We start from the raw sequence: 16,196 nt of genomic DNA, 5'->3' as shown, positions 1-16,196 counted from the left end.
CTGTATCTGCCCAAACAGGAGTCCGGTTTAATCCAGTAATACAGATGCAAGAAAATGATTTTCTGCTTAATAATCTGGAACTAGTACAGTACTTGAAGAATCAGTGTGTACTCTGCTGAGGTTGTACTTTGCTCTCCCTGTAGGGTCTACTCCAGTTCATTAGTATGATTATCAACAGGATCCTGATTGCGTTCTGATTGGGCTTTAGTGTGTGTGATATATATACATACGTGTGTGTGTGTGTGTGTGTACGTGTACACACACACAAAGGCCTCTCTTACCTATGCAGACACTGCTGGTCCCAGAACTGTTTTATATACATGCAAACTGGAAGGCTAGTTTTAAATAATACATAACTTGAAAAATCACAAAGCTACATTATTTTTACATGTCCAGAATCACATTTAAATTGGGCCCAAGTTTTATGGCTGTGGTTTTGTATTAATAGAAAATGTATACACTATGTGCAAAAAGAAATGCGCAGTACTTCATCCGTATTAGCAAAATGACATTTACAGTCTTGAAATTTATGGGAGGAATGGAGTCGCACCAAAACTGGAGAGGTAAACTTTCGTTAAGCGGGCTCTTTGATATACACATTGTTAGCTCAAACATTTCTATACAAAAGTGAATGACGGGCCCCCTGAAAACAGAAGAGTGGTAGTCATGCTTACATACTTTCTAGGACTGATACATATACATAGCTGTCTTATTTTCTTTTTGTATTCTTCATACTACAACACCTGATTCAAGTTCCTTAGAGGTCATAGTATAAGTAGAAGACAAATGACTCTGAAATTGATATTGCTAGAACACAGTCATGACTTAAATTGAATAGTATTTCAAAATATGGTAGCAGTAGAAATAATAAGTACAAACTTTAAAAAATAACAGAAATATATAGGGTGGGATTCAGCGGATACCCTGTGCAAACACTTCTGCAACAAGTAAAGAGAGGGCCCCACTCTTGTGCAGCTTTTTGGGCTCTGCTTGATTAGCGACTATAAATGGTTTACGTAAGACAGATGATTTATCTTGTCTATTTTAATGGCTTTCATATTTTCATTATCACTTTTGCAGTATCCTGTTTCTTTACACTAGGATGCTGATAGAGTTGATCAAATTTTCCACTTCAATACAGAACAACTTGTAGCCTTGCGTCCTTTCTATAAGCTGTCTATTCATTTTGTCTTAAAAAGAAAAAATCTCTGCCATTTCGTAGAAAACCTTAAATTAAAAAATGGGGAAAGAAGTGTTTTCTGCTACACTCTGCAGTGTTTTATCTCAAGCCTGTACCATCCTTGCTCCCCCCTCCAGATAGAAATGCTCTTTCCTTTGCGGAATGCTCTACGTAGGTATGGGATGCTCAGAAAACATGGTGGCAGAGAGAACTTTGAATCACTGTATGAAGTCCACCCATCAGATCTTAAGCATTTGTTCAGCAGCCGCCAAATGATAGAGGAAATTTTCAGTAGCTGGCGGAAATCTCTTCTGCTTCAGTGCTTCAAAGTTAAGTGACGGCTTCTCTCCATCATGCAAGACCTCTGTGAATGAGGCCAGGTTCGTCAATATTTCTTTCGTCTTCAGTGAAATATCCTAGAGACAGAAGCAGTTCAAAATCAGAGAGAGCAAACAGGAAATGAGGGTGGCAACAACACTTCCTACTTTTCTTTGTGAGAACAGCAAACTTGGGACACCTCACTGCTCACCCCTGACTCTAGATCATTTATGAAAAAAGTTTAAAAGCAGAGGTCACAATACTAATCCTTGGGGGACTCCCACTCTCTGCATCCCTGTACTGCCCATTTATTCCGGCTCTCCATTTCCTGCTACTTAATCAATTCTTGATCCACAAGAGGAGCTCCTTTTTTCCATTTCCGATAACTTAGGAGTCTTGTGAGGAAGTTTGTCACAAGCTTTAAAAAAGTTTTTTAAAGAAGTTTTTGTTAGCACAAACTGCTGTTCCTAGTGTGGGAATGTGCAATGGCAGTTTGCTCCAAAATTATGCTTTCACTCCAAAACAGAGGAGGAGTGTTTTGGTCCAAGGTTCATTGCCCAGCTCATTCCCTGTCATCTAAACTCTGCTTTTAGCAGATCGTCTGAACCAGTGTTTTCTGATCTCAGGAAGAAAGGCAACGGCACAACATCCTGGGCAACAGAAATGTATGAAAGGTTTGAACAGTCCAAAGATAAGGAACTTAACCTTAACAACTTGGCTGTTGGATTTGTCAGGATCTTCTGCGGACTGAACGATGAGCTGACCAATTTCTTTGTGGAGTTTCCCCATTGTCATTGCCTCTGGGGAGAGAGAAAAAGCTTTGTCATTCATTCCCCATCATCTAGTTCAGCGAAAATACTGCAATATGCAGTTCCAGACTAAGTTATAGCCCTGGTCACAAGTACGGAGATCAGTGGATGCCAAAAGTTTCCTGACAGTGAGACAGTGTAAAAACAAATGAACTCTCACCTCCGGTATCACAGATTCTTCATACCAGTACTGAGTTAACATTTTTGCTGTGTATATCGTAGTAATAATAATAATAATAATAATAACAACAACAACAATAACAACAATAATGATTTATTATTTATACCCCGCCCATCTGGCCGGGTTCCCCCAGCCACTCTGGGCGGCTTCCAACAAAATATTAAAATACAGAAATCCATCAAACATTAAAAGCTTCCCTAAACAGGGCTGCCTTAAGATGCCTTCTAAAGGTCTGGTAATTGTTATTCTCTTTGACCTCTGGTGGGAGGGCATTCCACAGGGTGAGTGCCACTACCGAGAAGGCCCTCTGCCTGGTTCCCTGTAACTTGGCTTCTCGTAGTGAGGGAACCACCAGAAGGCCCTCGGTGCTGGATCTCAGTGTCCAGGCAGAACGATGGGGGAGGAGACGCTCCTTCAGGTATACTGGACTGAGGCCGTTTAGGGCTTTAAAGGTCAGCACCAACACTTTGAATTGTGCTCAGAAACGTACTGGGAGCCAATGTAGGTCTTTCAGGACCGGTGTTATGTGGTCTCGGCGGCCACTCCCAGTCACCAGTCTAGCTGCCGCATTCTGGATTAATTGCAGTTTCCGGGTCACCTTCAAAGGTAGCCCCACGTAGAGCGCATTACAGTAGTCCAAGCGGGAGATAACCAGAGCATGCACTGTAGTAACATTGCACTGACAGAACCCTTCTTACTACCCACTTTTAGAATCTAGATTTTTTTTTTTTTGCTTCAATAATGCTGTAAATTTCCCTTTCCAGTCAAGGCACGTCCTTGGGAGTATTACCATCCATTTTATCCAGTTTCCATTCATTATGAATGAAAATCGCAGGCTTGTCATACTCATTAAAAAAAAAAATCCCCAGTTTTCTTTTAAACTTTCTTTTTTATCATTATTATTTCATAGGTTCTGTGTTCAGTTTCATAGGTTCTGTGGACAATGTTCTCGAAGCTACCAACATGAGTCTGAGCAAGCTGCGGGAGGCAGTGGAAGACAGGAGTGCCTAGTGTGCTCTGGCCCATGGGGTCACGAAGAGTCGGACACGACTAAACGACTAAACAACAACAACAATTTCATAGGTGCCTGCCTTGGCATACCTTTTGCAATTTTCACTTCTGTTCGATATTAGCTTTGGCAACCACAGCATCTGCCTTTGATGTTTACTTTAATGCATTCCAATCAAAGCATTTGGGACAAAGAAAACAACAGAGCATATCATGGGACCTAGACTGTGGCAAGAGTGAGTTTGTGCAATATTTTTTTTTCAACGTTGCGAAGTTACACCAAATTCTCCCAAAATGTGCATCTATCAAAGTGCAAACTGCAACTTGCAAGGGATGGGGGAGGCGCGTGATTCAGGCAACAAACCTTTCGCTTGCGGTGAAATGGTGATTTCACTTTCGGCCAGATTCACATATACATCATAGAGGTCTGGCCTGTTGCTCACTTCTGAGTCTATAAATCCAGCAACATAACCTGGTTAGGAAAGATTTTACCATGATTACTGAGCAAGTACATTCCAATGTGAAGTGCCTTAATAATAATTTTTTAAAAATGTTTTCACTACAGTTATTTCCTTGCCTTTCAACCATCTCAAACTTGCATGCCAGTGTGGAATTGCTACCAATTTCATGGCAAATTGCTTTTTTAAAAAAGGCATGTGCAGAATTCCATCTGCTATTCATTGAATCTACGGAAAAATCCCAGCAGGGAGGCCAGCAACATGATATGTAACAAGCATTAAATTATTTTACTTCAAAATAAAATAGAAAAGCTCTACATACAACACGATATATTTAGAGGCAATTTCTTTGATCAATTCTTAAAGAGGGGGTTGTAAAAAAAGGAACCAATTGATTACTCTTCAGAAAGGGAATTAAGGACTGCTTCAGAACAGCAATTTTGAGATGCTGGATTGGGACCTATTATTGGATCGCAGAAAAGTAACTCAGTCGATATTTGTCAATGTGGCATTATGGGACAAAGAATGAGTAGTATATCATTTGTGCTACCAACGTGCGACTTTGTGTGATTTGCCAACCAAAAAAAGAAACAACTATATTTGAAAAGTAGAATATCTGCAAACCACAGTTCTGAGAGAGGATTATTACAAGATTAATAGTATTCCATCTTTTGGTCCTATCGAGTTCAGCAAAGGAGAATTTAGTTACTGTGTACAGCAGCTTATAGAACCCACCCTTCATTATCAATACCTGGGCAAGTCTTTAACGCTTCCAGTTCATCATCATTCAGATGTACGTGTGAATGAAGGATTGACCAGTCTTGGCGATGCCACACTAAGGCTGGTAGAGTCCTTAAGAAAACAACCAAGTCACAATTGAAATTATATCTCAATACAACAGTGGCTTTCAAGGAAGACTGCTTAGCCTGTGCCTCCAAGTCTTTTGTAACCATGAAGACCCAAGCACACCATTGAAAGTTATAGGTTGTTTAATGTTTTGGATACAAACAGAGAAAGAGAAAATGCTGCATTGAAATCATAAGTTGGACCTGCAACAAAAAATGTTGCAGCTGGAGTGCTCTAGCTTGTGGCTGGCTAGCTGAAACTCTGCCCACGACCAAGATACTCTGTTCCAGGCGCATCCAACAGGTAGATCGTGATCTACCTGTAGATCACTTGATGTCTGTGGTAGATCACTGGCTCCCCCCAAACAAGCTCAACTTTGGCTCCCCCCAAACAAGCTCAACAGTGTTGGCTTGCACCCCCAAAAAACAGGGCTTTCCTAAAAAAAATCTCAACAACTTTGAACCCCCAAAAAGCGGCTAGATCACTGCCAGTTTTTAACTCTATGAGGTAGATCAGTGTCTTGGGAGTTGGCCACCCCTGCGTCTATTCCATTCTTCACCCATCTTTTTCCATTATCACCCAGCTCCAAAAGCCAGTCAGCATTCCAGGGCTAGGGAGCATGCTCAGTCCTCATTAGGATGTTTTTGAGTCTCCCCATCCCCTGACAAAGGTTCCCCCCTCCAAAAGAACTTATTTGAAGTTCTACACACATTGCTGCTGTTCCAAGCCCATTGGTATCTCCCTCATTTGTGTGAATGGTGCTGTTTTGGATATGTAGGAATTGACACTAAAACATTACAGGTAGCTTGCATCCTATGTCAGGGTTCAGTTTTGGGGGTTCCACGCATATAAGCAAAAATGTGTAAAGCCAGGAACCTGTGGAACCAGCCCTACCAAAGGTTGTATAGCTGCTTACCTAACTGGAAAGGGGGATGTGAGGGCTCTGGCAGGGTCCTAGAGCCCTTCTTCCTTCTTCCCAAAGTCCTGTAAGTGTTTGCCTTCCTTTGGAAAGGAGAAGGGAGGGCTCTAGGACCAGAGCCCTTGCGTCTTCATCCAAAGCAAGTAATCTTGCAAATCTGCTCAGGTGGTTGAGGGGAAATACAGTGGTACCTCGCAAGATGAATGCCTTGCAAGACGAAAGCGTTTTGCATTGCGCGAGGAGACTCGCAAGACGAGGTTTTCTGTGGCTGCCGCTTCGTCTTGCGAAGTGTGGCCATAGAAAGACGAAGCGACGGCGAGCGGCAACAAAAGGGGAACTAGCTGTAGCGCGGGAAGAAGGGGGGGAGAAGCGGAGGAACGGATCGCACAGAGCCGGCATTGGATGGGGATTCTGAAAGGTGCAGCGCTTCTCCGAAGCCCAGTCCGATGTTGGCTGTGTGTGAGGCGGAAGGGGGGGGGGAGAAGCGGAGGAACGGAAACTGTGCCTCGCAAGATTATTTTTTTGTAAAACGAATTGACCCGCGGAACGAATTAAATTTGTCTTGTGAGGTACCACTGTAAATGGAGAGTGGGTTTCATTTGTTCTCCATTTATTTATTTATCCCACCCCCTGCCTGCACAAAGCTGCCATCATTTAAGTTAAATAAGTGTAATGTGCAAGTTACCTGTATTAATGAATATGACAATACTCATGATCAATGAAAACAAAATGAAGCATGTTTGGTGAACTTTTTTAGTTCACCTGGGTGCTGTACCTTGTAAATTCCTGGATGGCTTCTAATCTGGGGTGATATACTACAATTCTTTTCTTTAACATGAGTGCAGTATACAGGATGACTATTTCCATTCCAAACTGAGATACTATATCTAGAACAGGAGATGGAAAAATAGGATTTTAGTACTGAAAGGCAGCAGACTTCTATACAACTAGCAACAACCTAAGTATTAGGGATTGGATGAGAGATCATGAGAAAATGGTTTTATAACAGGAAATGGAGCTTACTTCTGTCAGGCACTACATTTAATGTTATTTTGCATAGTGAGTCTGATGTTGTGAATATGGTTGTGCGTACAGTTATTCTTGCTATTTTTAATGTATATAATGCAGTTATAACTTGTATGAAGTAGAGGACGAGTGAATGTTTGGAAAGGTGGCCAAAGTCAGGAAAAGCAAGCTCCAGTGGCTGATGGAAATAAACAGGGCATTGTTTTAAGTGAAACATCAGGTTGAAGAAAAACAACATTCCTTGGGAGATGAAACTGCATGTTCCGGGACAGCTGTGTTCAATTGCCTAGAGACCCTAAAGGCACTGTGATAAGGACAGAGAGATAAGCACAGAGCAGATCATTAAGCAAACAGTCTGTGAGCACCTAGAAAGAAACTCTGTGATCACTAAAAGTCAGCATGGGTTTCTGAAAAATAAGTCATGTCAGACTAATCTGATCTCATTTTTTGACAGAATTACAAGCCTGGTAGATGAAGGGAACGCTGTGGATGTAGCCTATCTTGATTTCAGCAAGGCCTTTGACAAGGTGCCCCATGATATTCTTGTAAAGAAGCTGGTAAAATGCGGACTAGACAATGCTACCATTCAGTGGATTTGTAACTGGCTGACTGACCGAACCCAAAGGGTGCTCATCAATGGCTCCTCTTCATCCTGGAGAGAAGTGACTAGTGGGGTGCCACAGGGTTCTGTCTTGGGCCCAGTCTTATTCAACATCTTTATCAATGACTTGGATGATGGGCTTGAGGGCATCCTGAGCAAGTTTGCAGACGACACCAAATTGGGAGCGGTGGCTAATACCCCAGAGGACAGGATCACACTTCAAAATGACCTTAACAGATTAGACAACTGGGCCAAAGCAAACAAGATGAATTTTAACAGGGAGAAATGTAAGGTACTACACTTGGGCAGAAAAAATGAAAGGCACAAATACAGGATGGGTGACACCTGGCTTGAGAGCAGTACATGTGAAAAGGATCTAGGAGTCTTGGTAGACCACAGACTTGACATGAGTCAGCAGTGTGATGCAGCAGCTAAAAAAAGCCAATGCGATTCTGGGCTGCATCAATAGGAGTATAGCATCTAGATCTAGGGAAGTAATAGTACCACTGTATTCTGCTCTGGTCAGACCTCACCTGGAGTACTGTGTCCAGTTCTGGGCACCACAGTTCAAGAAGGATACTGACAAGCTGGAACGTGTCCAGAAGAGGGCAACCAAAATGGTCAAAGGCCTGGAAACAATGCCTTATGAGGAACGGCTTAGGGAGCTGGGTATGTTTAACCTGGAGAAGAGAAGGTTAAGGGGTGATATGATAGCCATGTTCAAATATATGAAAGGATGTCATATGGAGGAGGGAGAAAGATTGTTTTCTGCTGCTCCAGAGAAGCGGACACGGAGCAATGGATTCAAACTTCAAGAAAGAAGATTCCACCTAAACATTAGGAAGACCTTCCTGACAGTAAGAGGTGTTCGGCAGTGGAATTTGCTACCAAGGAGTGTGGTGGAGTCTCCTTCTTTGGAGGTCTTTAAGCAGAGGCTTGACAGGCATATGTCAAGAATGCTTTGATGGTGTTTCCTGCTTGGCAGGGGGTTGGACTGGATGGCCCTTGTGGTCTCTTCCAACTCTATGATTCTATGATTATGACCTTCGAGTCACATCGCTGGAAAAAGCCTTGCAATTCTGGAGGAGGGGGGGGGGGTACGGAAAAATAATGCAATGATCTTGCAATCCCCAAAACTTTCCAAGTTGGCCTTGCAGTGCAGAGAATATCTGTCATCAAGACTAAGCTATGCAATTCAAAGACTGAGCTGAGGATATAAGAACTGTGGAGGCAAAAACTGTGAAATCTTCAGGTCCACTTAGGCCACATCCACACCATACATTTAAAGCACTATGACACCGCTTTAAACAGTCATGTCTTCTCCAAAAAGAATTCTGGAAGCTGAAATTTTTTAAGGGTGCCAAGACACCTATACTCCTCCCAGAGCTATACTTTCCAAAGTGGTTTAACAATCAATCCCTCTTCACTGGGAACTCTGGGAATTGTAGCTCTGGTGGAGGGGGACTAGGCATCTCCTAACAATTCAGCATCCTTAACAAACTACAGCTCTCAGAATTGTTGGGGGAAGCCATGACTATTTAAAATTGTATCATAATGCTTTATAGTGTGAATGTGGTTTTAGCCGCAACATTATTGGGTAACTAGAATCCTGGAGAGCGTGAATGTGAATGTGCTCTTCAACAGATGAAACTAATAAATAACTTTTGAAAACTAGTACTGCTCCCAGGTTGCATTCATGACACTTCCAAGAGTACATGTTTGGAACTGGGGCAAAATCAACCCCAAAGCTTTAGAAAAAAATTATTCCCACCTTTGACGGAGCCTGCAAGGTAAGCTTTTCTGACATCAAAATCTTTGCTCAGGAAAGATCCATTTTCTTCACTCTGGCAGATCCCCTTTGTAAGGACAGAAATATAGCTCTCCATCATTTTCGCGGGACTCCCGTATTTCAGGTATATTCTTGAAAAATAAACATAACAAAACAAGTTCTTTATGTCTTCTCAAAAACTCCCAAAGAGAATTGAAAAATCATGCCAGCACTCTCTAGGACAACAGCCCTAAGATACGTTCACTGTTAATCAAGATTAAAGCATTTTGAGACTCACACACAGGTTTGTCTTTCTCAATCTATGGTTGGCTTAATACACTATTTATTAAAATGTTTATAGCCCACCTTTCCGCCAGAGACCCTCAAGGCAGCTTACAACACAAAATTTAAAAACAATTAAAGAGATATTGACAACAGCTGCAAGAAAACAGCCAAAATGAAATTACAGCAATTAATAAAAATGAATGTTATCTTAAAAAGCCATGTTTTAGCTGCTAAAAGGCAAATACTGAGGTAGTCCAAAGGCCTATCTGGAAGTCATATTAGCCCAGGGATGGGGACTCTGCAGCTGTTCACCTATTGTCGGATCACAACTCCCATCATCCTTGACCATTTGACACACTACCTCAGATTGATATGAAATAGTGTCAAACAACTTGTTCAGGGCTACAGTGGAACCTCGGTTTACGAATGCAATCCGTTCCACGGAGGCGTTAGTAAACGGAGGCATTTGCTCCCCGAAGGCACGCTTCTGCACGTGCGTGAAGCACCAATAGAGCGCTTCTGTGCACATGTGAGCTGCACAGATCTCTTCTGCTCATGCGTGAGCTGCCAGAAGCGATCTGCGCACTCGACGCTGCGGAACCCGGATGCAAACACTTCCGGGTCCGCAGCGTTCGTAAACGGAGGCATTCATAAACAAAGGTAGGTGTAAACCGAGGTTCCACTGTACTATGCAAACCAGTCTGATGGATCTCATAGGGCGGGGGGGGGGGGGAGGAAATCAGCAAGTCTTCAATTGTTGAATGGGGGGCTTCAGTTGGCAGCTGGACCCAAACCAGCACTTTGAACTGAGCCTGGAAGCATAGTGGGAGCCAGTGCTGCTGAAACAGGGTTGTGATTGGGACACTTCCCGATAGTCTGACCAGCTGTGCTGTGAAGCTTCTGAAGGCTCTTCAAAGGCAGTTCTGTGCAGTCTTTCAGTTGGTAAATCCCAAATAGATGCCTACCACAGAACATCAGCTCTGATGCAAAAATGATTCTTTGATTTAAGCTGGTGTCTGCAAGAACACACTGCACGCACAGCCTTAAAAGAGGCTGCCCCTTCCGTGTGAGATTGCAAGCCGGACAGCATCTTCTAAGATGCCACCTGACATTTTTATAAATGGTTTGCACTTTTAACAAGCAAATACACAATTAAAAATCTACTGCCTAATTAATGGGAGGAACACTTTTATAGTTAACCAAAAGTTTTTTTAAAAAACTTATCTACCAAACCTGTAGTATAAAACACAGCAGTTATACACACCGACAGAGGATCCTTGTGAAGGCTGCATATTTCTCTGGGTTAAAGTCTTTGGTAGTCAGGACAATGGAAAAATGGGTCACCTATCCAATACACAGGAAAAAGAAAAGGTTGCTTGATACTCCATTATAAACACCATACTGTAAACATGGACATTATAGCAACACCAGGAGGACCAGCTCACCAGATCTCATCGAAAGACAGTAAAGCGAGACAAAATTTAATCAGTTCAGTTGCTCATATGATCTGCCAAGTGCTAAAAAATGCCTTCTACCATTCTACTTCAAATCCCGTGAGGGTTGTGGGGGATAACTCAAAGAATCGCCCAATAGATGGGGAAGCATGTCCATTTGCCCCTTGGAAACAAATAAGCAAGTTGAACACTGTTTTTGGAGTTCACAACCCTAAGAGTTTTGTTGCATTTCCAAAGATGGAGCAGTGAGGAGGATGCTTCACTTGGCTGCAAAAGTGTGTTCAAGATTTTACTGTCTTATCTCTTTTTTCTTTTTCCACCTTTTTTCAGAGCAAAGTGTTAGACATTTGAAACAGCACTTGCACAGCATCCAAAGCACGTTCAACCATGTAAAGGTGCTGTAGATCACTCATGTTATTTATACTCCACCTTCAGATGAAGCAGGGAATGCAGTTGCTAAACAGAAGCTAAACAAATATACATTAAGTGTAAAACAATTTTGCACATTTTTAAAAAACGCAAATAGAGGTTTTTATATAGAAGAACTCTTTTCTATATTCCTCATTATTCCCATTCATTTGAATGCTTATTTTTGTTGCTTCCAGAACACTCGCCTAACTGCTACTTTATTCCTTTCTTGCGTATGGAATAATATGCTCAGAGTTTGGGAGTTGGTTTGGGTTGTTGTTTTGCAGCTTTCTCAGGTATTACTGAGCTGCAACACAACAATGGCGATAGATTTGTTTACAAGATTTGTTTACAAGCCACCTTGAAATTGTCATCTGGTTTTGAATCCACCGATTTATGATCTACAGTGCAACACTACACATGCTTGCTCTAAAGTAAACCCCGCCTCAGCCTTTGTTGATCACCCAAGGCCTCAACATCCAGCTCAGTCGTTCGGGCCACAAACCCTACATAGGAACACTGCTATAAATGGCACAAGAATGGGCAGCTGGAAAGGGCAGGTTGATATCTGTGCCAAAACTAGTTGTGTTATAATACTGAAAACCTACTATTTGTTCCCTACCCTAATAACCATGAATTCTAGACAGATTTCTCATGTAGGTTTCAGTGGAAATGTGTATTAGTGAGATAATATGGCTCTTAGTTTTCACTACCGTATTTATTTATTTAAAGAATTTTTATTCTGTTCTTCAGCCAAAAAAAGGCTCTCAGATCACTAAAAAAACCTAACAGCCAGGCTTACTGACTAAAAAGACATGAGTCAAAAAGAAAATGGATTGGGATGGAGGGAGGAAACTGTAAACATATGCACGGCCATGCAATTAGGCAATGTATTTGAAAAGTCTCCAGGGTCACATAAAATTAAGAGCAATATAATATTTATTTATATGTAAAACAATGTAGACATTAAGGCATATAATACAGGCCATGTCTGGCAAGGATTCCAAACCCAGTATTACCATAGTACGTTTATAGCAAGTGTTGAACAATGGATGTGCAGGGTAAGATATTTCTGTATCAAACTTATTTCTCCAATATTTCCATCCTACCTTTTTCAAGGCTGAAGAATCTGGTACTTCCATGGTTGTAACATAAAACCACGTCAGCCTGTATTGACCAAATGTGAACGAGCGAAGCTGTTTGCTTTCATCTGTAAGGCAGCATTTTCTCAACAAGAGGTCCCTTAATTCAATTGTTGTAGAAGGATAGCACCAGACCCACAGAGTATCTCCATTGGTATCTTTTTCTATGGTGGAAAGATGTTCACTGTGAGAATGCCAACAGCAGCAAGGAAGTAAATTGATTGGTTAATCAGATCTGTTGGCTGCAATCACCTTTAACACCTGCATTTTATACACACAAAAGCTATTGGTTTCCGCTCACATCTATTACGAACTTAATTCACTTCTTCTTATTTACATTAAAATATGAAGTCATGACCTAGGGTAGAGATTCTGCAGTAGTATTACTGAAAACTATGAACCATTCCCACACTCTGCTGCAACTACCGTAATAGGGCAATCTAAACCCCAGCCAGGCCAGTGGTCAAATATGACAAGAGTCAGTGCCACACCCACAGCCCTGTTGCTCATGCTGGCTGCAATGGAAAGTGGTGGGGTGTGTGTGTAAAATTGGATCAAATGCCATCAAGTGATAGCAGTGGGGCTGGCTCAGGGTCCAATGGATCCTGGGGTGTTTTAGCTATTCCCCCACCAAATGTCCCTTGTCTTGATCCTGCTGGCAAGTATAGGCAAAAGGACACCGCTGCCAAATTCTAAACCCACCCACTCCCAGACTGGCACAAATGACTTTTGGATTGTAGCCTAAGCCTGTAATTGTAGTCTAAGCTCTTGCAACTAAAACAGTTGTACACCACTGCCTTGTTTTTCCCTTCCTCTGTGCATCCCTTGTACTGAATTTTAGATTGTATGCTCCTCAGGGCAGGGACCTGCCCTCTTGAACTCTGAAGAGCACCAGACACACTGATGGCACTAAAAGAAAGAAAAAAAAGCAAATGAAACTACTGAATCATTTCCTAAGTTTCAGAAGCACTCTCAAGCAGAAGACTCTTAAAAAATATGGACTGCACCATTACACACAGTGACTTTAATAAACCACACTTATGTTGACAGGTCAAGGAATATGCACATATGGGTCATTTAGAAAGATATGTGTCAGCTGCTGGATCTTCATAATCACAGGAGTATGGATAAGACCGCAAATTCGCATGCCTAGATCTTTAAGGTCTTCTTTTGTACATCAGCACAGGGGGAGGTGACAGGCGACATTACAGGCAAGGCGGATGGAAAGCAGGTCCTGATAGGGTCTACGAACTCCTTACACGCTAAGGGAACAAACACGAACTCCCCAGCCTTACATTAATCCGGAATAGCTGCCTACCCACTCCGCCTTCACCCACAGCCGTGCACTGAAGAAGCGAAACACCCACCCTCTGACCATTCGCCCATACTCCCGATTTTGCACACGGGGGTTATTCTAAAGGCTTGTCGATCCAGTGGTACTAAGCAGGCAGGAAAGGAAGAGGAAACTGCCTCCCATCTCCATCAGCGCACGAACTACCGCCTATTCTCCCCGGGGGGGGGGAAAGCGGGGGCCGGGGAGAGAGAGAGAGAGAGATCCTGCTCCCTCCCAGCTGTTTCCCTGCAATGCGCAGCAGGGACACGGGGGACGCGGGCGCGCTTACCAATCAGCCCCACACTCAGCAGCAGCTGAGCCTCGGTCTCTGCCATCTTCCTCCTCCCTTCTCCAGGACCCCGCCTATTTCCTGAGAGCCTTCCCCGGCCCCATCCTGGGCCTCCTAGAGCGAGAGAAAGCCAGTCCTCCACGCCTCCTGGCTTCCGGTTCCATTAGGGAACTCCATTTTACGTGCAAAGAGCGGGAGGAGGAGAAAGTGCCCGCGTCCAAACGAGGGGAAGCGTCTGCTTTCCATTTAGCTTTGGGCTTGAAACCTCTCTGCCTCTCGATCTATCAGTCCAAAGGAGCGGTGGAGATGGCAATTTCACTAGATATAAATTTGCTGGAAAGCTTTTTTGGGAGAGGGTTTTTTTTTTGCTGGCCATAAATGTCTGTTATCCAAGTCTTCTAAAAAGGGCCGTTATCATCAAAGTTTTTGCTAAGGACTCTTAGTCATCCATTGCTGGTGAAATGGATTTTCTCAATAAGCATCACTTTTTTTTAAACGAACTCCCATTATTTCAGCTGATTTTAAGAGATTGCCACTGTTACTGAAACGATTTTACAGTATTTGCAATATTGATGTATTATATCCTTCTACTTTCCATCTGCACTATGATAATGTATGTACTGTACTATGTTGTATTGTAGTCTAGTGACAATACTGTTGCGGGATGTGCTGCATGGTAGTGCAATGTGTGACACACCAAAAAAGACAGCAATGTAGTCATTATAAACACCGTTTTATTGTTGTTGTTATTTGCATTTATATCCACTTCTCCCAGGACCCTGAAGGGAGCCATACTTAATTCACTTTTTTATCCTCACAACCCTGTAAAGTGGGATAAACTGACATTGAGTGACAGGGCTGCAGGACTAGGTAGGGGTTTGAGCCCTGGTCTCCCCAGTCCTGGTCTACCTCTTTTAACCACACCACAATCAACTTCAACTCTTGTCTAAAATGTGTAGGTTTGCATAGCTTCAGCTAATTAGCAATGTGGCAGTAACAATACTACATTGTAGGATTGTCATAAAACATTATCACTTGGCTCAGGCCCTGCAAGTATGTGCAGGGCAGAGGGAATTCTTACTGGAAAGGAAGTGTTTAAGTCAAGGAGGTTTATCTCTTCACCCTCCCATTGTAATCCAAAATGGAAATCTGTCATGCAGCTAGAAATCTTAGAAAAATTCATTTCCAGTGATCTCAGTTCCAACCACATGCATGGCCTTCATTAGTGCTATGGTGAATTCCAGGCTGGATTATTACAATGAGCTCTCTGTGAAGCTGCCTTGAAGAGTGGTTTGGACACTTCAGCTAGTGCAGATGTTGTTTCTTGCCTATTGAGATATTTGAGTTGGCTTGCCAGTGTGTCACATGTTCTGAAACAGCTGCACTGGCTGCCAGTAGACTTTTAACCCTAACCAAAGGCAGTTTCTCAGTCTCACTTAATGAAGTATAGGAATGGAACGGTGTAGGAGAAAACTGGTTATGAATTAAATGTATATCCCCTGCTTTCCCCCTCCAAGGGACTCAAGATATTATAATGAGAATGTCACAACAACGTAAGGTATGCTATAACAGTGACTGGCTTAAAGTCATTGTGTGAGCTCCATGGCTGGAATGGGGATCTGAACCTGGGTCTTTTAAGTCTAAGCACATTAATGCAGGACAACACACCATGCAGGACACACAATGGCTCTCAAATGCCAAAGAATTCAGCAAGGAGTGCTCTAATCCTAAACACAACAGGCCACAAAAACATAATCCTCTTTTAAAGCCATTCAGGTTGGTGGCAATCCCTGCGTCCAGCGGAAGTGAGTTCCACAGAAACCCTTTCTTTTAATCTGTCCTGAACCTTCCACTATTCAGCTTCATCGGATGCCCTCGAGCTCTAGCATCCCGCGATGGGGAGAAAATATTCTTATCCGTTCCGCGCACAATTTTATAAGCTTCTATCACGTCGCCGCGGAACCCGCTTCGTAGCCCACAAACAAGCGCAGGATCAAACCGCCGCCTAACGCGCTGAGCAGCGCTGGACTTGAACTCCTCACCACCAGACCCACTCTAAGCAGAGCCTCCTCGCGCACGCGCCCTTCGAACGTTCAGCGCCTCGAAAGCTCGGGACTGACCCCGCCCCCTCCACCCGCCTCCGCGACGGGCACCTTCGCTTCCGGACACGT

At 43.0% G+C, this 16,196-nt stretch overlaps 1 protein-coding gene across 2 annotated transcripts; it reads right to left on the bottom strand.

Moving 5' to 3' along the window:
• Positions 1 to 497: 497 nt before the first annotated feature.
• DENND10 (DENN domain containing 10) lies at positions 498 to 14,110 on the bottom strand. 2 transcript variants are annotated; one of them, XM_060274780.1, is made up of 9 exons: positions 14,026 to 14,110; positions 12,371 to 12,567; positions 10,664 to 10,743; positions 9,118 to 9,266; positions 6,495 to 6,606; positions 4,706 to 4,806; positions 3,861 to 3,968; positions 2,204 to 2,298; positions 498 to 1,596 (listed from the first exon to the last, which is right to left on the bottom strand). In XM_060274780.1, the coding sequence occupies exons 1-9, from the start codon at positions 14,069 to 14,071 to the stop codon at positions 1,420 to 1,422; spliced, it is 1,065 nt and encodes a 354-aa protein (XP_060130763.1). In that variant the 5' UTR covers positions 14,072 to 14,110; the 3' UTR covers positions 498 to 1,419. The 2 variants fall into 2 exon arrangements, with proteins under 2 accessions (XP_060130763.1, XP_060130764.1); XM_060274781.1 differs by lacking the exon at positions 14,026 to 14,110 and adding an exon at positions 13,771 to 13,993.
• Between the last annotated feature and the right edge of the window lie 2,086 nt (positions 14,111 to 16,196).

This window comes from Zootoca vivipara, chromosome 5 (assembly GCF_963506605.1).
Source record: "Zootoca vivipara chromosome 5, rZooViv1.1, whole genome shotgun sequence".
Taxonomy (NCBI): Eukaryota; Metazoa; Chordata; class Lepidosauria; order Squamata; family Lacertidae; genus Zootoca; species Zootoca vivipara.
Note: the sequence above shows the minus strand (reverse complement) of the source record. Positions and strands in the feature narration are given on the sequence as shown.

Bases quoted from the DNA above. Each gene is read 5' to 3' on its own strand.
- DENND10 (XM_060274780.1), bottom strand. From the start codon at position 14,071: ATGGCAGAGACCGAGGCTCAGCTGCTGCTGAGTGTGGGGCTGATTG. The intron at 9,267-10,663 runs GTGTGTATAACT...TTATTTTTCAAG, and splicing joins TTCACAAGGATCCTCTGTCG to AATATACCTGAAATACGGGA. The intron at 6,607-9,117 runs GTGGGAATAATT...CTCCTGTTCTAG, and splicing joins CCTTGCAGGCTCCGTCAAAG to ATATAGTATCTCAGTTTGGA.